Raw genomic sequence first — 23,332 nt, 5'->3', positions numbered from 1 at the left:
GCCGTTGTGCCATCCTTGTTTAAACTGTTAATTGAGCAGGGACCTTGTGGCCTGAGCCCAGTGTTGCAAGGCTTCAAGTGATGTGGTGGGATTGAGCTTTTCCATCATTATAGGTGTTTTGGGGTAGGGATGAAGAGCTGGATTTTTGGAGTAGGTATATGTAATTTATAGGTTTTTCAGTTTAGCATTCCCCTAGTGCCGTTTTAATATAGAAAATAAAAGGAAATTTTCAGAGGAAAGTACGGAAATTCAGTATTTTTTTCACATTAGTATTGTACAGAAACTGAATGCCACCACGTAGGGAAAGTTTAGTTTATTTGAAGGGATTTGGAGGAAGTATTGAATTTATATGTATTTGCTCTTTTCTTAATGTATCTGAATTAGTTCATTTTCGTATGCCCTGTGCTATGAAGCACAGTACCAAGTACAGAACAGGCAATTAGTAAGTATGTATTTACTGGTAAATCTCTTTATCTTAAAGTAATCCTCTTGGCGTATCAGTGAGGTATCTTTTTCTAATTTTATTTGCCCATCTTTAATATAGTGGACATGTGATTGTTCTTTTGTAATGGAGAAGTAGAGCCTGGATATTTGATTTTCACATAGCTCCTTCTGGAGAGGTTGCAGATGTTAGTATTAGCAAAATTTAAAGTTTTCTATTCAGTTATTATTTTGAGAGTAAATAATTTCTTGGATTCTGTGTCACACTGTTTACAAGACATTATTTGGAATCTTTTAAGAAAGTAAGTATATTTAAATATTTTTTGCCTGCCTTAATTTTTAATATTTTCTCCTAATTTCATTTCAGAAAAATTCCTAAATATTTGACTAAATTTTATAGTTTGAATATACAAAGCATCGTCATTCTCCAGTTTTTTTTTTAATTTTTATTTATTCATTTATTTATTTATTCATTCATTTATGGCTGTGTTGGGTCTTCGTTTCTGTGCGAGGGCTTTCTCTAGTTCCGGCAAGTGGGGACCACTCTTCATCGCGGTGCACGGGCCTCTCACTGTAGCGGCCTCTCTTGTTGCGGAGCATGGGCTCCAGACGCGCAGGCTCAGTAGTTGTGGCACACGGGCTTAGTTGCTCCGCAGCATGTGGGATCTTCCCAGACCAGGGCTCGAACCCGTGTCCCCTGCATTGGCAGGCAGATTCTCAACCACTGCACCACCAGGGAAGCCCCATTCTCCAGTTTTGAGATTTGCTCCTAAGAAAAGGGTCTAATATTCATACATACAAAAACCTAGCTTTGTGGGCTGGGTAGCCTGACATCTAAAGCTTTCACCTTTAAAGGTCAGTTAAAAAGGACATACAATGCCACCAAAAATATGATCCATGAAAGAAAAATTTGATAAGCTGGGATTCATTAAAACTAAAAACTTCTGTTTTTTGAAAGACACCCTTAAGAGGATGAGAAGACAAGTACCAGATTGGGAGAAAATCTTCGCAAAACACATATCAGATAAAGGACTGGTATCCAAAATATACAAAGAAGTCATAAAATTAAACAGACAACCCAATTAAAAAAAGGGTAGAAGACCTGAACAGACACCTCACTAAAGAAGATATACACATGGCAAATAAGCATATGAAAAGATGCTCAACATCATACGTCATCAAGGAATTTCAATTTCAGATGATAGTGAGATACCATTACACACCTATTAGAATGGCTGAAGACCCAAACTTTGACAGCACCAAATGCTGATGAGGATGTGGAGCAGCAGGAACTCTCATTCTTTCCTGGTGGGAATGCAAAATGGTACAGCTACTTTGGATGAAAGACAGTCTGGAAGTTTCTTACAAAACTAAACATAGTTTCACCATATGATCCTGTGGTCAGAGTCCTTGGTATTTACCCAAATGGGTTGAAAACCTGCACACGAATGTTTACAGCAGCTTTATTCATAATTGCCAAAACTTGATAGGTGAATGGATAAACAAACTGTGGTATATCCAGACAGTGGAATATTTTTCAGTGATAAAAGAAATGACATGGAGGAATCTTTTTAAAAAATATTTATTTATTTATTTAATTTATGGCTGCGTTGGGTCTTCGTTGCTGCGCGTGGGGTTTCTCTGATTGTGGTGAGCGGGGGCTGCTCTTCGTTGCGGTGCGCAGGCTTCTCATTGCGGTGGCTTCTCTTGTTGCTGAGCACAGGCTCTAAGCACATGGGCTTCAGTAGTTGTGGCACGTGGGCTCTAGAGTGTGAGATCTAGATCGCAGGCTCAGTAGTTGTGGCTCACGAGCTTAGTTGCCCTGCGGCATGTGGGATCTTCCCGGACCAGGGCTCCAACCCGTGTCCCCTGCCTTTGGCAGGCAGATTCTTAACCACTGCTCTACCAAGGAAGTCCCGGCGTGGAGGAATCTTAAGTGCATATGGCTTAGTGAAAAGACTACATACTGTATGATTTCAACTATGTGACATTTGGAAGAGGGAGGGTCAAATAGGTGGAGCCTGGGATTTTTAGGGCAGTGAAACTGTTCTGGATGATTCTGTAATGGTGGGTGCATGTCATAATCCTTTTGTCAAGACTCAGAGAAGGTATAACACAAAGAATGAACCCTGATGTAAACTGTGGTCTTTAGTTAATAATATTGTATTAACATTGGTTCATTAATTGTAACAAATGTACCACACTAATGCAAGATGTTGATAATAGGGGAAACTGTGTGTGTGTGTGTGTTAGGGAGAAGTGGTATATGGGATTCTTTCTATTTCCTGCTCAGTTTTTCTGTAAACCTAAGGCTGCTCTAAAAAAACAATGTCTATTAATTGAAAAAATAGTAGTTAATAGAAAAAGTGATACACAGGCACACACGTGCCCATATATACACACTCCACCCTCTGCATACAACTACTCTTACTTAGTAAGTAGAACACAGCTAATGTTTTTCTGAGCTCTGTTTTTCAGAGAAATATATATCTGATATATATATCAGAGAACGTATATCTGATATATAAGCAAAACATTTTATTTGATACTTGAGGTTTTTTCCCTTCTGAAGCCATATATTGAGCATGTACTATATGCCAGATACTTTTAAGTATTTTTAATAACCTGTCTCATTTAGTTTGAAGTAAATACTGTTCACCTCATTGCACAGGTGAGAAAGCTCTGGCTAAGAGAAGTTGGTAGTTGAATCTAGACCTGACTCCAAAGCCTGTGTCCTGTATGGCCTTTGTAATTCACATAGACATATTTTTTTGAAAGAGCTAAAGTTTATCCACTAACAGAAGTGTAAGTGCCTTTAGAGCAAAAATATTATGGAAAGGGATTGTCTTGGTTTGAATCTTAGCTCTGCTATGTACTTTTGCTTTGTGATTTTAATTAGATTATATTGTCTCTTTATGCTCTAGCTTCCTTATATGTTAAGTGGAGATATTAAAATTGTTGTGGGACTTCCCTGGTGGTCCAGTGGTTAAGAATCTACTTTCCAATGTAGGGGACTTGGGTTCAATCCCTCGTTGGGGAACTAAGATCCCACATGCCACAGGACGTCTAAGCCCGCGCGCCACAGCTACTGAGCCTGTGCACTCTGGAGCCCACGCGCCGCAACCTGCATGCTGCAATGAAGATCCCGCGTGCCGCAACTGGGACCCGATGTAGCCAAATAAATTAAAAAAAAAAGATTGTTGTGAGGATTAAATGAATTAATATATCAAAAGCTCTTAGAACAGTGCCTGGTACAGAATGTGAGTCCCATAACTGTTAGCTGTTAATTAGTAGTGGAATATTTTCTCACTGTTTAGGTTAAGGAAACTGAGACCCAAGGAAATTAAGTGATTTTGAGTCACATAACTTTCTAAGGTCACAGAGCTATTAAATGGTGAAGTTGAGTCTTTTTTTAAATTTCAAGGCCAGAATTTTATCTACTAAGTTAATCATTTTTTTAGAGAGAAACTCTTCAAAAATGTGTTGCAGTTTCTATCAGCTCACAGTCTACCAAATATAACTTTTTTTTTTCAATCAGATATAGTAGGGAAAAGTCACTGGGCTATGACTTAGGTTTTGGACAACACTTTGTCCCTGATTAGTTGTGTGACTTCTTTGGTATCTCTGATTGTAGTTCACTTTAAACTGAGGGGTGGGTGGAATTGGACCAGATGATTTCTAAGTTCCTTTTACAGCATCGACAGAATATGATTCTGAGATGATATCATGAATTATTGCACTATGCTATAATACCCTGAAGTTCCCAGAGCTGCTTTTTAAAAAAATTTTTTTAATTTTTAATTTTTTATACAATTTTAAAAGGCTACACTCCATTTACAGTTATTACAAAATATTGGCTATAGTCCCTGTGTTGTACAGTACATCCTTGTGGCCTATCTTATACCCAATAGTTTGTATCTCCTACTCCCCTACCACTGTTTTGTCCCCCCACCCCCTGCCAGTAACCACTAGTTTATTCTCTGTATCTGTGAGTCTGCTTCTTTTTGTGTTATGTTCACTAGTTTGTTGTATTTTTTAGATTCCACATATAAGTGATATCATACAGTATTTGTCTTTCTCTTTCTGACTTATTTCACTTAGCATAATGCCCTCTTAAGTCCATCCATGTTGCAACAAAGGGCAAAATTTTGTTCTTTTTTATGGCTGAGTAGTATTCCATTGTATTGGGTTGGCCAAAAAGTTCCTTTGATTTTTAAGTAAAAATAATAGACACATTTTTCACTTTCACCAAGAACTTTATTGAACAACATATTCACCATTTTGTTCCACTACCTTTGCCATTTTTCAGGCAAATTCATAATTCCATCTTCCCAAAACTTTTTATATTTTTGAGCAAAGAACTGTTGCAGGTGCCTTTACAGTCGTCCAAGGAATTGAAATTTTTTCCATTAAGAGAATTTTGTGAAGACCAAAATAAATGGAAATCCGAAGATTCAATGTCTGGATATGGCGGATGAATCAGAACTTCCCAGCCAAACAGTAACAGTTTTTGCCTGGTCATGAAAGAAACATGCAGTCTTGTGTTATCCTGATGGAAGATTATGCGTTTTCTGTTGACTAATTCTGGACACTTCGTCAAGTGCTGCTTTCAGTTGGTCTAATTGGGAGTAGTACTTGTTGGAATTAATCATTTGGTTTTCCAGAAAGAGCTCATAATAGAGGACTCCCTTCCAGTCCCACCATATACACAACATCACCTTCTTTGGTGTGGTTGATGGTGGTTCATCTCGCTTGCCCCATGATCTCTTCCATTCCACATTATTGTACAATATCCACTTTTCATCATCCATCACAATTTGTTTTAAAAACGGAACGTTTTCATTATGTTTAAGTAGAGAATTGCTGCAGAAATACGGTCAAGAAGGTTTTTTTCGCTTAACCTATGTGGAACCCAAACATCAAAGTGATGAGCATAACCAAGCTGGTGCAAATGATTTTCAGCGCTTGATTTGGGTACTTTGAGTAGGTCCGCTATCTCCCATGTGGTATAACGTTCACTTCTCAAGTATTGTTTCAATTTGATCGCTATCAACTTCAACTGGTCTACCTGACCGTGGAGCATCGTCCAGCAAGAAATCTCCAGCACGAAACTTCGCAAACCACTCTGACACGTTTGATCAGTCACAGCACCTTCTCCATACAGTGCACAAATCTTTTTTTTTGTGTTTCAGTGTGTTTTTACCTTTCTTGAAATAATAAAGCACAATATGCCGAAAATGTTGCTTTTTTTCTTCCATCTTCAGTATTAAAATGGCTACACAAAAATTCACCCAGTTTGATAAGTGTTTATTTTATTTAAAACTCCCAAGTGTTTTTAATTTTTTTATTTTTAAAATTATTTATTTATTGGCTGTGTTGGGTCTTCATTGCTGCGTGTGGGCTTTCTCTAGTTGTGGAGAGCGGGGGCTACTCTTTGTTGTGGTGCGTGAGCTTCTCAGAGTGTAGTCTCAGTAGTTGTGGCTCACGGGCTTAGTTGCTCTGCGGCATGTGGGATCCTCTGGGACCAGGGCTCAAACCTGTGTCTCCTTAAGTCTTTTTTTAAATGCACGCTGATATGACAGCTGTCACATACAATCTAACAAAATTGTTTTGAATGAAGTTAAAGACAACCAAGTGCTACTAGAGCCGTCTTACGGGAAAAAACCAGACGAACCTTTTGGCCAACCCAATACATATATACCACATCTTCTTTATCCATTCATCTGTTGGTGGACACTTATGTTGCTTCCATTTCTTGGCAATTGTAAATAATTCTGCTGTGAACATTTAGGTGTGTGTATCTTTTCGAATTAGTGTTTTTGGTTTTTTTAAGATGTATTCCCAGGACTGGAATTGCTGGGTCATAAGGTAGTTCTATTTTTAGTTTTTTTTGAGAAACGTCTACACTGTTTTCCACAGTGGCTGCACCAGTTTACATTCCCTCCAACAGTGTTTGAGGGGTCCCTTTTCTCAGGGGTCCCTTTTCTCAACCTCCTCGCCAACATTTGTTATTTGTGTTCTTTGTGATGATAGCCATTCTAACAGGTGTGAGATGATATCTCATTGTGGTTTTGATTTGCGTTTCACTGATGATTAGCTATGTTGAGCATCTTTTCATGTGCCTGTTGGCCATCTGCATTTCCTCTTTAGAAAAATGTCTATTCATTTCTTCTGCCACTTTTAAATTGGGTTGTCTGTTTATTTGATACTGAGTCGTGTGAGCCATTTACATATGTTGGTTATTAACCCCTTATCCATCATATGGTTTGCAAATATTCTCTCCCATTCAGTAGGTTGTCTTTTTGTTTTGTCGATGGTTTCCTTTGCTATGCAAAAGCTTTTAAGTTTAAATAGGTCCCATTTGTTTATTTTTGCTTTTATTTCCTTTACTTTAGAAGACGGATCCAAAAAAACATTGCTGCAGTTTATGTCAAAGAGTGTTCTGCCTATGTTTTTCTCTAGGAGTTTTATAGTATCCAGTCTTATATACAGGTCTTTAATCCATTTTGAGTTTATTTTTGTGTATGGTGTTAGAGAATGTTCTAATTTTATTCTTTAACATGCAGCTGTCCAGTTTTCCCAGCACCACTTATTGAAGAGACCGTCTTTTCTCCATTGAATATTCTTGCCTCCTTTGTCATACATTAACTGACCATAAGTGCATGGGTTTATTTCTGGGCTCTCTACCCTGTTCCATTGATCTATGTGTCTGTTTTTGTGGCAGTACCATACTGTTTTGATTACTGTAGCTTTGTAGCATAGTCTGAAGCTAGGGCGCTTGATTCCTCCAGCTCTGTTCTTTCTCAAGATTGTTTTGGCTATTCGGGGTCTTTTGTGTTTCCATACGAATTAAAAAAATTTTTTTTCTAGTTCTGTGGAAAATGCCATTGATAATTTGATAGGAATTGTATTGAGTGTGTAGATTGCCTTGGGTAGTATGGCCATTTTAATAGTATTGATTCTTCCAATCCAAGAACATGGTATATTTATCTGTTTGTGTCATCTTCAGTTTCTGTCATCAGTGTCTTGTAGTTTTCAGAGTACAGGTCTTTTGCCTTCTTAGGTAGATTTGGTATTTTATTCTTTTTGATGCGATAGTAAATGGAGTTGTTTCCTTAATTTCTCTTTTTGATACTTCATTGTTAGTGTATAGAAATGCAACAGATTTCCGTATTAATTTTGTATCCTGCAACTTTACCAAATTCACTGATGAGCTCTAGTAGTTTTCTGGTGATATCTTTAGGGTTTTCCATGTATAGTATCATGTCATCTGCAAACAGTGATGGTTTTACTTCCTTTCCAGTTTGGATTCCTTTTATTTCTTTTTCTTCACTGATTGCTGTGGCTAGGACTTCCAAAACTATGTTGAATAAAAGCGGCAAGAATGAGCCCAGAGCTTCTTGATGTATAGGTAGGGTGGTTACTCTCCATACTGATGACTGAAAAGTGCTATTGGTGATCCACAGTTTCTCCACTACATCAGCTTTTACTTAACATTCTTCCCTCTTTTTCTGCTTTCAGTTAACTTTCTTAATATGTTTGACTTATTGGTTTTACCTTTTTATAGCGAGCAGCTTGTGGACTTTGTTTTCAGTTCCCACCTGTGAGTAGTTCAGTTCAGTTCTCATCAGTGCAGCAATCTTTGGCTGCAGGATTCACAGCTAAGTACTGAATGGTTGACTCTTCTAGAATGGAGTAGGGTTGGGAATGGGAAGTGCCAAAGACTCTAAATTGTATAGTACGATCTTTATACAAAAGGTATAATTTTAGTGACAGGAGGATCTTTGAGATATCTCTTACCATGGGATCATGTTTTAGTTTGTTTCTTAACTTTGTTGTATAAAAGGACCCTATGAATTGCAGCATTATGTGTTCCCTCCTTACCTTGATTTGATATGTGTAGTAATCAAAGTAAGTTCTATCTATTAGTTGTTACATAATTTTAAAAAAATCAGTCTTCACTAGCTTATTTCAGGTGCATTTTGTAAGTCAGAGTCAGGAAAGTTGGTTATAAGATATGAATAGTGTTGCATGTAGGTCACAACTGAGTATCATTTGACTATAAATGTGGGTCTGTTTTTTCATTTGTAGGTTAGGGAGAGTTAAATGTCACCTTTAACTTTCCTGGTCCCAAGAATTCAAAAGATTTTTTTCTTTAAGAGAGCAACTGATAGGAAATTATTGTAGATAAAAGTAAAAGGGAGTTTCATTATTTACGGGAAAATTTAAAGGAAAGATATTGAGATGAAGAGGGAGCTCTTTCTTTGTGGGTGTTTACATATCCTTTGGTGTGTGTTACTCCTGATAACCATGTAAAGCATATGTTCTGTTTTAGTGGTCTCTCTCTAGTTTTTTTGTTTTTTACCACTGGGCTTATATAAGGACTTCAGTGCTCAGAAAAGCTTATTTTTTACCTTATCTGGAATAAAATCTTATAAAAGTGGAACAAAGGGTTAATAGAATGGTGTTTAGGCCTCTGGGCAGAAATATACTGTGGGATTCTGGTGAGAGTCATCCATGGGTAATGAAATCAGGATTTAGTGAATATTCAGGAGTCTGGCATAACAGTGCATATAGGTTGAGAGGGAAGTAGGGTCTCTTGGGGGTTAGGGAAGTAGGGTCTCTTGGGGGTTAGGGAAGCAGAGCCAAAAAAGCATTCTGAATTTTAGGCCTAAAATGATTGAAGATGAAACATGGTTCCAACATTTGCTGTAAATCTGATGGCAGTATCAAATGGAAAAGCTTCATGGTTACAATCAACAGTGTTATATTTTCAGGTGTCTTATCTACTTTTCAGATAGGTCTGACTAATGCCAATTTCTGTTGAAAATCTCATGGTTAATTGCAACATTTTTGCCACCAGTAGTAGTATTACTTTTTCAGGTTGTACTTCTTTAATGAATCTATGTCTGTTAATGTATTCATCTCATTGAGTGCAAGTCAGCCAGCTGCCACATTGTGGCTACCAGGGGGGTTATTTTTCTGGCCATATCACTTAGGCTCTTGGGCCCGGGCCTTCAAAGGATGTATTAGCTTTTTGTTTAAAATGAAGTAATTTTCCTCTATAAAGACTGTTTCATTTTAGTCGATAACATGTTTATGGGTTCCACACTCTGATATGAAACTAATTGTAAATAAGCATTTTTGAAAAGTTGTTTTTCTTTTTTTCTTGCAGGTGTATTCTAGAGAACAATTCTTCAAACACCTTTGCCATATTGACTCTGAGCTGTCAGGGGACTCAGGCTTATGAGGAGGTACTGTCACAGAAAACAGTGTCTAGTGAAGACGACAAGAAAGAGGGAAAAGGATCGGAAGAAGAAGCTAAAATACTGTAGAAAACCATGGTAGGTTATTATTTATGTTTCCTTAATTTAGTTACCAGAGATCTCAATCGCTTAAAGTTGGAACCGTTAACAGTGAGGGCAAGGGAAAAACAGTGGTGGTAATTTTTTGCTCCAGTGTATCAGCTAAAGATGGCATTCTACTATTTAAGCAAAGCAAATGAGTTCAGATTTATTACGAGCCCTTTAAACCACAAGATGGAGCCCCATGAGCCTGCAGACCATAAATTATTAAATACAAAGGAGGGAATGCTCATAAATAATATTTTCTAATAAAACTGGCATTAGCAAACTGATACACATGGCTAAGGTGACCTTGAACTTGAAATTATGTAATTTTTCTCTAGCTTTCTGCCTGAAACTCAGTTTTTTCCCCATGGAAATTAAAAATCCTGAGCCAGTCCTTTAAGTAATGATATGAAGGGTTTGGAGTTTATAAAATGTGTGAGTATTTAACTCAAAAAGACACCTTTTTTCACATGCTTTTAATTTTAAAATAATAGGGTCAGGTGTTGAGTGTACTGGGGGCACTGAACTGAATATCATGGAAACCTTGCTTTTTGTGGAAAGTTAATACTTAAATTGAATTTGAGATGTTACATGAGGTCATAACATCTGGTGCCTAACTTTTTAATTGGTAAAATGTGCTGAATATTTTTCTCCTCGTATTTTGGTTCTGGAGGATGCTGTGTGAATTTTTCCATAAGTGAGAAAAGGCTTAAAAAAGATGTTGTAAGTGGGAAAAAGCACAAAAATATTAATCATCAGTATGTTTGAAATATGTTGTTTAGCAAGTCTGATGGTATTTCTTTAAATGACATTTGATTTTTAAAAAATTTGTTTTAGAGGTTATAACTTAGTTGACTTACTCTTTAAAGAAGGAATTCTACTAATATTTTAGTTCTGGATGGTGCGGAAAAATGTTAACTTGGGATTTTCTCTGTCATTTACTTTTATGGTGAGATGTGAAAAATGACAGTGTAACTTGTGTTTCTTCCCATATGAATTATTTGCCTTTTCAGCTTATTTATCTACTGTAGTCTTGATATTCTTAGAACTTAAAGAAATGCTTTATATGTATTACTTGTCATAATTGATGAAAATTCCTTTCCTAGTTTATTCATTTTAAATGTAGCTTTAGATGTCTGGTGTAGAAATTTTGTGTTTACGTAGTTTAATTGGTCAGTAGGTGTTTTCCAGTTTCTCCTGTTCCTTTGCCTTAGATCTCAGGTTTGAAAGAGAACTTTCTGTTTCTGCATAGTTCTTCCAATTTAATTTTTTAATACTTAAAATCAATATGGAGCTTATTTGGGTAAATAAGGTAGCTTTCTTTTTTGGGGGTGGTAATACCATTCATTCAGTTCTTTCATCACTGTTTCATGATGTTTGTCCTATCACATCCAGTAGATTCTTGGATTTAACATTGGCAGTCTTATGTTTTTTGTGAGAGAAAGGCCAAAGGTTTGTGTTAGGTAGCAGTATGTAATTTTCCTAAGGTGTGGCCAAGTGTGCAGGATTGAGTAACTTAATTTAGTAACTTAGTAACTCATCATAAAACTAAATGACAGAGAAAATCTCAAGTTAACATTTTTCCCCCCACCATCCAGAACTAAAATATTAGTGGAATTTTTTCTTTAAAGAGCAAGTTAACTATCAATAAGTTATAATCCCTGGAACAACCTAGCATCTCCAATTTGTTACATGGCTCTTTTGTTTTCTTGTTAACTTATTTTGGGATATATACCTAAATCTCATGAAGTGGTTAAAAAGTTTTTTTCTTTGTAGCAAAAGACTTCTCCAGTTGGAAAACTGGTCATGGACTTTGAGAGCAAGAAAGAAATCTAGACAGAGATGACTTTTATCTAGAAAAAAAGAAAGCTTCATGATTGATTTTAGTACTTTTATTAAGTAATAATTGAGGGTTTCAAAGGATTACTTACCTTCTTAGTTATAGCTTGCTTCATTTTGTAGGGGACAGTGATACTGTGGTATTAATTTACTAGTGTCCAAATTAATCTGATTTTAAAACATTGACATTCAAACAAAAACAAAAGAGACAAGACTGATAAAGCGTTGCAAATATTTTATTTTGCAGTAAAGACTTTAAAACATAATATTTACTGTCTGCTAGCACATAATTTCATGTAAGTTAGGGCACTGTAGCCACCCTTTAAGTCAAATACTTTTGGCTTTATGGAAACTCACCAAGTTTTCCTTGTTCATTTTGCTCTGTACTGGTACAAGTGTCTTTATGGTATTTGTAAATTTGGAAATATACAAAGGTTTTTGCATGTGTGACTCATGAGTGTGAAGGATCTTCTCTATTAAATTTTCATGAAATTCATTCTGTTTCTAGACTGTAATCTGTTCCACTGATTTCTGGGCCAGCATGTCATTTTAATTATTTATTTTAAAATTTTTGATATTTTATTTTAGCATAATGGTACCACCCATCCACCTTTGTAGAATAGTTCTTGATACACTCATGACTTCCCTCCCCGCCCCCCCAAAATGAGCTTTAAAATTATTTTTGTTGAGTATTAAAGTAAATCTATCTTGAGGGGATTTTGATTGAGAATGTGAATACATTTGTAAATTAGTTTGGGAAATTAATTCTTTTACAATATGTATTTTCCCCATTCTGGAATTTGGAATATCTCCTACTAATCTATTTAAAAAATTAAAGCTTCACACCAAAGTTTGAATGCCAAATAATAAATAATATTCTAATGTGGTCCATAGTTTTACTATCTTGTTCACACATAACTTTGTATTTTGTGTTATTACTATATTACAAAATCTCAATTTTTCTAGATGCAGAAGTGTCCAGGAGTTTGGAAAGGAGTGACTGGGTATCATGAGTCACCCATATGCATTTCTAGATACTCTGTCGAAGCTAGGAAGTATCTTGTTTCTTGCAGATGATGTGTGATATGGATGACCTTTTTTGACGTGGTATTGAAAACACATAGATTGAGCTAAAATGTGGCATATACATAATACTGAATGTAACTTGGGTGAACTCTTCCAAAATATGAATGAAAGATCTCTAATTTTCTGGTGTGGAGTTTGGTAGGATGGGGTTTTACTTCCTTTCTTGAGCAGTTTTTCATTGTCTCGGTGCTAACTGTTTCACAACAGTTTGACAATTAATGCTATGACTTGATTTAAATATATTTGGAAGTCATCCTTTTCAGGTAATATTTCTTTTATTGAAGTAATAGTTTCCTTTCACCTTCTGACAGAGATCTATTAGATCTTTTGCCAATGATGATCGCCATGTTATGGTGAAACATTCAACAATTTATCCATCTCCGGAGGAACTTGAAGCTGTTCAGAATATGGTGTCTACTGTTGAGTGTGCTCTTAAACATGTCTCAGATTGGCTGGATGAAACAAATAAAGGCACAAAAGCAGAGGGTGAGACAGAAGTGAAGAAGGATGAGGCTGTAGACTCCTATTCCAAGTGAGTGTGACCTGACATTTGTGGTGCTGTCCTATAATGCCCAGGGTCCCGTCCCACTGGGTTACATTTACTATTTGGTGTTCTTTGGGTTCTCTCATTTATATGACTGTAAACAAGGAAGTAAATGTTTGTGGAATTTTTCTGAGTTAAATTTGCAGGGAAAGCAAGAAAGGAATAATAATTAGACCAGAAAAAGAAGATAGACCTGTTCAGGATGCCTTTTGAGGGAGCAAGCACCAAGCCCTTTTAAAAAAACTTCTCTTTTTTGGAGATTATGATATGTCATCTTTTTCATGTGTTGGTTTAGCCTCCTAAATTCAGAAATAAATAGTAGTGTTTTTGGTCTCTGGGAAAATCATAGAATGTCATTTTTGTCCGGTATTTAAAAATCCTGGTGTAGAAGAAAGAGTGCAGGAGAATATACTCTAAAGGTTTTTATGACTGTATCTGCCTTGTTGATTTCCAGGATCCAGTACAGTATCTTGCATATAGTAAATGCTCATTGGGTATTTGTGGAATGAATGAAGGCCTAATGGGAGCCAGACCCTTCAACAATTATAGCACAGTATTCCCAGTGCTGCAACAACAGTAAGAGATTAATGAGATGAAGCTGAATGATAACTAGGAAGCTTTTTATGCCTTGCTAAGCTTAGAGTTATTGTTTTGAGCAATGTCACTATGATTGGAATAATTGTATGGTTTACTTCGAAAAATATAGCTCATTTGACTCTATTGTATTAATAGGATTAAGAACATTACTTTGGCTGCAACTGGTAAATTGAGGATAGAAGTTACAGAATTTTTTCTCAGGCTTTCAGTTCTAAATCTGTGATAAGTAGATAATAGTGGGAAAGTAGTAATAAATTGATATCTTTAACTGAAAGATAGTGTAACCTTTCCATCTTCAGATGAAAGAAAATCAGTATCAGTTTTTAGCTGAAGAATGTATTTTCTTGACTTTGTTAGCTTTTTACAGGTAATATATACATTGTGTCTAGTCAGGGACTTGTCAGCTGGAAGTTTCTTGGCAGTAATTCACTTTTTCTTGCATATGATGGCTTTAAAAAAGATACTGTCAAATTTGGGGGTTCATGGTAATTAGTAGTATCATCCAGTAATCTAGCCCAGTCCCTGTGCAAGTTAAATAGTCATGCATTCCTTATTTATTGATTGACTGATTGGCCACGCTGTGTGGTTTTCGTGGTCTTAGTTCATGGACCAGGGATTGAACTCCGGCCGTGGCAGTGAACACGCTGAATCCTAACCACTGGACCGCCAGGGAGTTACCACATTACATATTTAAATTGCACGTTGGAATGTGTTTATACCCTTTTAAAAACTTTTTTTTATTGTGGTAAAATACATATAACATAAAATTTGCTATTTTTACTATTTCTAAGTGGAGTTTTATTTTTCAGTGAAGTTCAGGCCTTCTAATACATCTTCTGTTTGCTGTCAAGGCTGAGCAGACCTTTGGAAAGTGCTCCAGTAGACTTTTGCTTAACTGGATCAGGTCACTGAGTTTTCAAGGTTTTTAAAAGATAACATACTCCTGTGCTTTGTTTGGATCTTTAAATAGAGTGCTCTGTGTGCACGCTATTGATTGTCTCTAAAGTGTTTCCAGTTTGTGAAACATTCCGGAGTTGAGCACTTGTGTATGGTTCTTCCCATGTGGTAGAACTCAAGGAGTGCAGAACGATTGTGTCCTTATTTTATGTAAAACATAAGCAGGAACGGCGTCCAAGAACAGAGCTGTGTTCTGGTCATAGATACGTATTATGCTCCTGAAGTATGCTAAGCGCTACAGAGGGCATAGAGATGGGGAAGGCTAGCTTATATTTATTAAGCACCTTCTATTGCCAGAGACTGTTAGGTAGCTTTTACCTGTGTGCTGTTATTTTACCTCTTTACAAGCTGACTCACAAGTCAAATAAATTGAATAAGTTCATACTATTTGTATTTTAGGAATATTAGCTTAGTTTTAATTAGTTCCCTGTAGCTGGGTCACTTGCGTTATAATACGTCATATTCAAATTCATTATTAAAATTCAGAACTGAATTAGGACTTAAGTTTCTCTGCTCAGTCATGCTGTCTTGTACATGGTAAGACCAAGTATATCATAATTTTGATATAGAATTTAATAAGCAAGCTAATAATGGCTAGTTAAGAATATCTACCATTTATTGAGTGCCAATTACTGTACCAGATTACTTTTCACATTATTTTACAACAAACCTGCTAGTCTCTATTATTGTTATCCCCCTTCTCCACCCCCATTTTACTTACGGGATTTCCACTGCTTATGAAAAAAGAGGAACTCAGAATCATTAACAAACTTTAACTTGCTTAAGGTCAGTGAATGAGTGTGTGGTGGAGTCAGGATTCACATTCAAGTCTGTCAGACTCCTGATCCAGTTTTCTTAGCATCTTTACTTCACGTATCCGTGACAAAAATGTGAAAATACAGAGCAGGGAGAGACTATATGCTGGTTCGGGGGATCAGAAAAAACTTTATGAAGGAGGTAGCGTTTGCAGTAGGTCCAGAGGATGAGTAGGGTTTTGTCAGGCAGTGGAAGTGGAAGAAGAAATAAATCTCAGCAAAGATCTAGGTGTGAGAAAGTATAGGGACTGTTTAAGGAATAATAGCTATTGTTTATTGAGCTATTAATATATGCCAGGCTCTGGGCTAAGTTCATTACTTACACTAATTAAATGATATTCTCAGTACCACTCTGAGGAAGGTATTATTTCTTTTTTACAAATGAGAAGGCAGGCTCAAAAGAGTCAAGTAATTTGTAATTTGTCCAATGTCACACAGTAAGTGGCAGAGCTGGGATTCGAAGCAGGAAGTCATGCTGTCTCCTCAGTTGCCTCCCAATATGCTCATGTCTAAGTGTTAGTGGGATACCAGGAAACAGGCAGAGTTCCATCCATGTGGTGCTTTTGGAAGACTGTTCTGGTTGCAACATACTGTATACATACAGTAGCTGAGATAGATGGACATACAGTAGCTGAGATGGATGGTAGGGGTTAGTTTTAGTAAGGCCAGTGGAGAGGAAGTTATTGAGGTGGTCTAGGTGAGAGGTAGTAAGAGCCTGAAAAGAAACTAGTTTGAAGGCAGGGGTTCGAGGGTGATTACAGAGGGGGAATTTAAAAACTGTTAATAGATTTGGGAGAATGAGAAGATGAAAGAACAGGGATATAGAAGAAAAAAGAATCAAAGATGAGACTCTATTCTTAATATCAAATAATTCCATACTTGGTTCACTTCCTTCAAAATGCTTTTTCTTTCTTTCTATACTTGTACCACCCTTATAGTTTTTCATTGATTTAACGGTTACTGAATCTCTAAGGAGTGTCAGGCACTGAGCTGTGGCTGGGTTATTTATAACTTCCTGTCTTGTTTCCACTGCCACAATTTACTTCTCTCCCTTCTCCTTTCTCTAGTTCATTCCACACTCTGCTGACTTGGGCCAAACTCTGCTGATTTCTTTGCCTCCAGCCAGAATGACCTTTTTTCCTATTTAACCAAATCACGACTCTGCTGAAGTCACACTTGCAGGTTGCCTTGCTTGACCTCTCTAATTTTGACCTCTCTCTTTTCTGAAATTGGGAAGCAGCTGTAATTATATAAAGAACTTGAGTGTTATGGTCAGACCAACTTGAGTTTGAATCTCGGCTTTGCCATTTTACTCTGTCTGTGAACTTGAGCAATTAATCACTTTTTCTGAAATTCGCATTCCTTGTCTTTCAAATGCAGGGCTCTCTTTGTAAGGTTTAACGAGATCTGTGGCACTCAGTTTATTCTCAGATGTCACCTTTCTCTTCCCTTTTAAGCAGGTTTTAAACAGCTTTTGTACTTAATCTGCAGTGTGAGCCTCAGGAGCAGGAGAGTTTGGAGCTCCTTTAGTATGTTTTCCATACTCAAAACAGTTGCTTGCTTGTTGAATGACCGCTCAGTTTAGTTACATTTTCACTTGTGATTGAGGGAAATGAACCAATAAGAAACTTTTGGTATTAAAATCAAGGATAGATGTTAACAGTATTCTTACGCACCATTCATGACTTGATGTTCTTTGAATGTTTGTTCTTTTAGCTACCACTGGATATGGAATGCCTGTGTTGGCAGATCATCTTTGGGTTCCTTAGCTCTTTACTTTTATCACATTATTCTGCTTTCCCCAGAAACTTTTATGGATTCCTAGAATGCTACAGCTAGAAGGGATGAGCTAAGGCTTATCTAGCGGATAGCCATTTTACGGTTACATATACTGAGCCAGCAGGCACCACCAGGAGTAGAGTTCAGGTCTTTTAATTTCCACCCTGATGCTCTTTCTTAGTATACCACGGTGTTCATGTTTCTCACAATTCTTTAATTACTTAATTAAAAGACAGAAGGAGGAAGTTAGAAAAATTGAAAAGATATTTAAGGGGATTTCCTAAACAATATAGATTTAATAAAGTATTGAAAGATCTATAGTCTGAAATATTCTCCCTATTGATTCTTTGTGGTAGATAGTTTATGAGCCTTAAATCTGAGACGTACTTTTGCGGAATTTTGGATATTTGGATTTATGTTCTCCCTTATCAATTCATATGGATAGCCAGAAAGCCAAGTGATGATGAAGTTATAGTTTGGGAAATAGGTTGTGAAAGTAATCATTCAGACTTTTATTTTTAGGGATCAAGGTGGTCGGACATTATGTGGTGTAATGAGGATTGGCCTGGTTGCAAAAGGCTTGCTGATTAAAGATGATATGGACTTGGAGCTGGTTTTAATGTGCAAAGACAAACCCACAGAGACCCTGTTAAATACAGTCAAAGATAATCTTCCTATTCAGATTCAGGTGAGTACAGTTTAATTGTACCTCTAGGAGAATTTGTAAAAAGGTAAAAATAGGTAGTGACCTTGATAAATTTAATAAGAAATTGGTAATAGTAAAGGGTAGGTCCAGACAACAGGAATACTGCTACTCTGGGTCAGTGACTCATCCATCACATCTAAGGCAAATTTCTGGTGATTAGTATTCAGGATATATTTACCAAATTAAGATGGCTCTTAAAGTACCGTCTTAAATTTTTCAGATGTGTCTTGCTGAGAGTCTTCATGTTTTCCAGACTAGGCCTCTCAGCATTATAAAACTCTTAAAAAGGTTGGTATAATGCAGAAAAGAACTGAAAGATCAAAAAGAGCCTAGACAACTGGAGACTTTCATAGATGATATTTTTTAAATTGAAGACTGTTAATTTAACTTCACTCATTCATTCTGTTAATGGAAAGTCACTATTAATTCCTTGTTTCCAAACCTTTTTCACATTGGGATGCATTTAGAAAATTTTAATGTTGGCATGCTTCCTGGAGGATGCTGCTGGAGGCTGAGGGCTCCTCAGGGCTAAAGTCAACCGGTTCGTCTGGGGCTGTGGTCACCTTAGGACCTGCTCTGCCAGCCTGCTCCAAGGGCTAGTTGCATCACTAATTGGGAAGCAATGATCACCTTTCAATTTCAGATGTGTTATCTGTGGTATAATTAGATTATAGCTTTTTGATGATTTCATATCAGTTAGTCCTTACATCCATGTCACATAAATAGATACCAGTACACAAGGTCAAACTGTTGAGTTGTTGAATGCTCTCTTTTTTTGTTGTTGGTTTCCTGTATTTGTATTTCTTCTAAAGAGACTTTTTCCCCCCAAGTAATATGAATTCTAAATTTGGTTTTATTAGCTTTGTTACTGGATCATTTTCTTTCATATTCACCAACTGATCTTCAAAACCATCTTCCTGATTTTTTAATCTACCGTTCCTGACACTCAAATTTGTGTTACTTGTTGACACATTCTCCTGTATTTCTGGAGCACTGTTTTATTTTATCATTTTTAGATCTTAAGGTTTTCTAAGAGACTGAACAAACATTTGGCTTTTCCATTTGCAATTCTGATTGAAGAAAGGTTTCTGTTCTTTCAAGGGTTAAATTCATTTCTTTTAAAAAATTATTTTAAATCCTTACGTGATCATTTGGGGAGGGAAAGTGGTAAGCAACATGGAGTACAATAAAGCTTTAAGAAATGGAAAGCTCAGTAACAGGGGTTTCTGATTAACAATACTTTTTGTTATCAGAATGTTAACAAAATTCGTCTTTTTTCCATTATTTTTTATATTGTTTTAAAATTTAATCTTTATTTCTGCTTTTATTGTAGTGAACATTGTTACTGTTAGATCTATGCTAAAGCAGTGATCAAAGGGTTGGACACAGAGGCTTTTCCAACCATCTCACCCCCTTTTCTGTTCCCCTTAGTGAGTCCTGTTTATGAGAGTGGTCATATTTTCAGGTATGTCAGGATGGAAAAAGGGTTGAGAACCAGTGCACTAAGAAACTGAAGTTCTTATCCTGACAATCTGTCATATTTCTTGAGTATTGAAGATAGAGGAGATTGGAGCTTCAGTTGCATTAATAGAACTGTCTCTGTGTAGATCACAACTGTGTGAACTCTGCATTTTCTCTCCTGAGTGAGGATCTTTATTTCTGGGCCCCACAGTTTTAAAATGTTCTTGTCGAGCTAGCAGGTGTTCAAGGGAGGGACCCAGGAGAGAGTGTGGGCTGTGTAAACTGTTTCAAAGTTGAAGAGACTAGGGCTTTTTAGCCTAGAGAAACCGAAAAAAGACACAAATATCTTTAGATCTTTGAAGAGCTTCTTGGAAAAGGTAAAAGTGGCCTGAACTCTTAAGACCAGTGGTGGACATTATAAGAAACAACAGAAACTAACACAGCATTGTGAAGCAATTCTACTCCAATAAAGATGTATTAAAAAAAATTTTTTTTTTTAAAAACCGCTGGAAAAAAAAAAAAAACATATTTGAATTTAACACAGCCAGTAGAGTTACCCGGCGGTGAAACCGGCTGCTTTGTGTGATGGTTAGATCCATGACCATAGGTGTTTGGGTAAAGGTCCCCAAATAAAATGGGGATGTAATTGTACACCCATTTTATATTAAATTGTATACATGTACACACATATATATACCCACATATGTACACATAAGCACAGACATAGTTTTATTACTAATAATATTTCAGAAAATCATTTTAAATGTGATTTTTACCTTTACTTCCTACCTCCCCCTTGTTTTCTTGGTGTTCGTTTGGAAAATCAATCTCTGATATGATATGATCTTATTTTCTTGTGAATTAAAAATCTTTTTCCTGAGCACTTATTATAGCAAAACTTTCAGTTATCAAAGTACCTTAATTAATTAGGGTTGTACCATACCTTTTCTCTACATACTTTTTTCTAGGGTGATTTTAGTACTTCCTTGAGCAAGGGAGAAGGATGACCAAAACCAGAATCACTTAGAATTAGTCTAGCCCAAAACTCATACCATATGTTTATTACTTTGGATGTGTCTTATGGAGATCTGCATGTATAATTTTTTTTAAAGACATATACGTGAGACCTATTTTTTATTTTTATTTTATTTTAAATTTTATCATTTAAAATATTTTATCTATCTATCTATCTGGCTGCGTTGGGTCTTAGTTGCAGTGCACGGGCTCTTCATTGTGTCACGTGGGCTTCTCTCTAGTTGTGGCGCATGGGCTCAGTAGTTGCAGCACGTGGGCTCTCTAGTTGTGGCTGTGGGCTCTCTAGTTGTGGCACGTGGGCTCAGTAGTTGTGGCGTGCGGACTCTCTAGTTGTGGTGTGCGGACTCTCTAGTTGTGGCGTGCAGGCTCTAGAGCGCTCAGGCTTCGTTGCCCAGCGGTATGTGGGATCTTAGTTCCCCGACCAGGGATCGAACCCGTGTCCCCTGCATTGGAAGGTGGATTCTTAATCACTGGACCATTGAAATTTAGTTTCAATTTCAAACTAAATTGAAAAATTTAGTTTGAAATTTAGTTTCAATTTCAAACTAAATTGAAAAATTTAGTTTGCTTTTTCTCTGAGACATCTTTAATGCTCTTATAGTGGCAAAATGAATGTGAGCAGTTTTCTGCTTTTTCTCTATATTCTAGTTTTGGTTTTTCTAGCCACTGTGTGGCTTTTCCCTTCCTTGGTTTCCTCTGTTCAAAATTAGGGTAATGAATCTTCTATTCTGTCTTTTTTGGGATGTTTAATGGTAAAATGCTGTTTTTATATAAATGGCTTTGAGTTCCTTCAATGCTCAGTGATGAGCAGAGACCCAGGAGTGTTTCCATTCAGCTATTTATGTCAGATAATAGATACTGAATTTCACCACCAAGAACGGCCCTGCACAACTTATTAAACTATTAACTTTTTAATGATGCGTTAAATATAACTTAATATATGATTCTAATTGGTGATTATTTTTTGTATGTGTATAATTGTATGTTAAAAGAAGCAACGTACATTCCCCTGTGGATGTCAGATGACTTGCCCTGAAGAAGGTCTCACTTGAATGATCTCTGAGACCTGTTGTTAGGAAGTTAGTTACTTGTTTATATTAGCTTTTTTTGCTGATGAGTGACTGTGCAGAGATCCTTTTTCATTCATTCTTACTTGATTTTCTTTAAAAATCTACATAATCTTATATAAAAACCTATCTAATCTTATATTTATAAGTTCTTAGCAAGTAGGAGTTCCTGTTTAGGCTGTCCTATCAAAAAGTTATTGGTTTACAGCAGCGGTCCCCAACCTTTTTGGCACCAGTGACCGGTTTCTTGGAAGACAGTTTTTCCATGGAGGTGCATGGGGGGGAATGGTTTAGGCAGTAATGTGAGCGATGGGGGGGAGCAGATGAAGCTTCCCTTGCTTGCCCACCGCTTACCTCCTGCTGTACAGCCTGGTTCTTAACAGGCCACGGACCGGTATAGAGGAACAATTATAGAATAATAAACTGCTGGGAATGCTCTCTAAACTGGGGGTTTATTATTCTATAATTGTCCTCTGTAATAATTTCAAGAACAATAATTTACCTTTTCTCATATAATGATGCTTTTGGTAACTTTCACTTTCAAATATTAGAAAGAATGGTTTTAAATGTTGTTTAATAATTGTATAGATGATTGACATTGTGGTTGCTATTTGAGGGATGGAGAAAGAGGATTTGCTGGTAAGTTGGGAGGAGAGAAAAATGTTACCTCTACACTAAAGAACTAGTTAAAGACTATTTGCTCTTTTAGCACAGTAATACTAATCGTTAATAACATTTAAAAACTAAGGGGCAATCATTCATTTTTTGAAATTTTAATTAATTGGGTATTTTTGAAATCTCTGTGACTTTCAGAAACTCACAGAAGAGAAATACCAAGTGGAACAATGTGTAGATGAGGCATCTATTATAATTCGGAATACAAAAGAACCCACGCTAACTTTGAAGGTGATACTTACTTCCCCTCTAATTAGGGACGAATTGGAGAAGAAGGACGGAGGTACACATGTGTATATATATATATATATATAGATAGATAGATGTATATATATAAATATATATTTGTTTTGTTCACGTAAGCGCTCTCTTGAATGCTATGTTAATTATGTTTTATGGATTTAAGAAATACCTGTCTTCATTTGTTTTATGCCACTTACAGTATTTTAAGCAGCTTTATTTACACAATCACTGTATTTTGCAAAAATGTTTATATTGGAAATATAAGATACGTTAATTCAAAAACCTGTGCTTATCACGTTGGTCTTAAATCCACTTTAATTTTTATACTGTTTTGGTGTTCTGTTTTACTTTGTCTAGTATTGCGTTGCTATTGGTATCAGCCAACCTATTCCGTGTAGCTTGGTTATTAGGTCTGATTTTAGGGTTAAATGTGGTTCAAAACAGTATTATTTTCAAATTTACTTACTTATTGTGTCAAGTTAGTCATTTGCACATCACTCTTGACTTCTAATAACTATATAACCTTTTAAGAATTATGCTTTATCTAATTGCCTAAGTGTAAATGTTTTATAATGTAAGAGATATAAATTGGGGGGCTGATGTTTTTTTTTTAATAAATAATCTTTAGTAAATTTCTCTTCTAGGAGGTTTGTGATCCTGTTAACATTTAAAATTTTATATGTATGGGAATCATGCTTTAAACTAATTATTCTTCTGAAGTTAAAAAGAATTTCTGC

At 36.3% G+C, this 23,332-nt stretch overlaps 1 protein-coding gene across 7 annotated transcripts in view; it reads left to right on the top strand.

Annotated features, from left to right (window-relative positions):
• Positions 1-23,332, top strand: part of LOC118896555 (spermatid perinuclear RNA binding protein) — a 192,869-nt gene that overhangs the window by 114,368 nt on the left and 55,169 nt on the right. For all 7 annotated transcript variants that reach the window (XR_005020205.1, XR_005020204.1, XM_036854472.1 and 4 more), the window contains exons 2-5: positions 9,617-9,785; positions 13,028-13,248; positions 17,931-18,096; positions 22,491-22,635. Coding sequence is in view for 5 of the 7 variants with exons in the window: in XM_036854472.1 (XP_036710367.1) it covers positions 9,783-9,785; positions 13,028-13,248; positions 17,931-18,096; positions 22,491-22,635 (535 nt within the window). In the remaining 2 variants the exon portion in view is untranslated. The remainder of the gene's footprint in view (positions 1-9,616; positions 9,786-13,027; positions 13,249-17,930; positions 18,097-22,490; positions 22,636-23,332) is intronic.

Source organism: Balaenoptera musculus, chromosome 6 (assembly GCF_009873245.2).
Source record: "Balaenoptera musculus isolate JJ_BM4_2016_0621 chromosome 6, mBalMus1.pri.v3, whole genome shotgun sequence".
NCBI classification, from domain to species: Eukaryota; Metazoa; Chordata; class Mammalia; order Artiodactyla; family Balaenopteridae; genus Balaenoptera; species Balaenoptera musculus.
The sequence above is the reverse complement of the archived record's forward strand: the minus strand, read 5'-3'. Positions and strand labels throughout refer to the sequence as shown.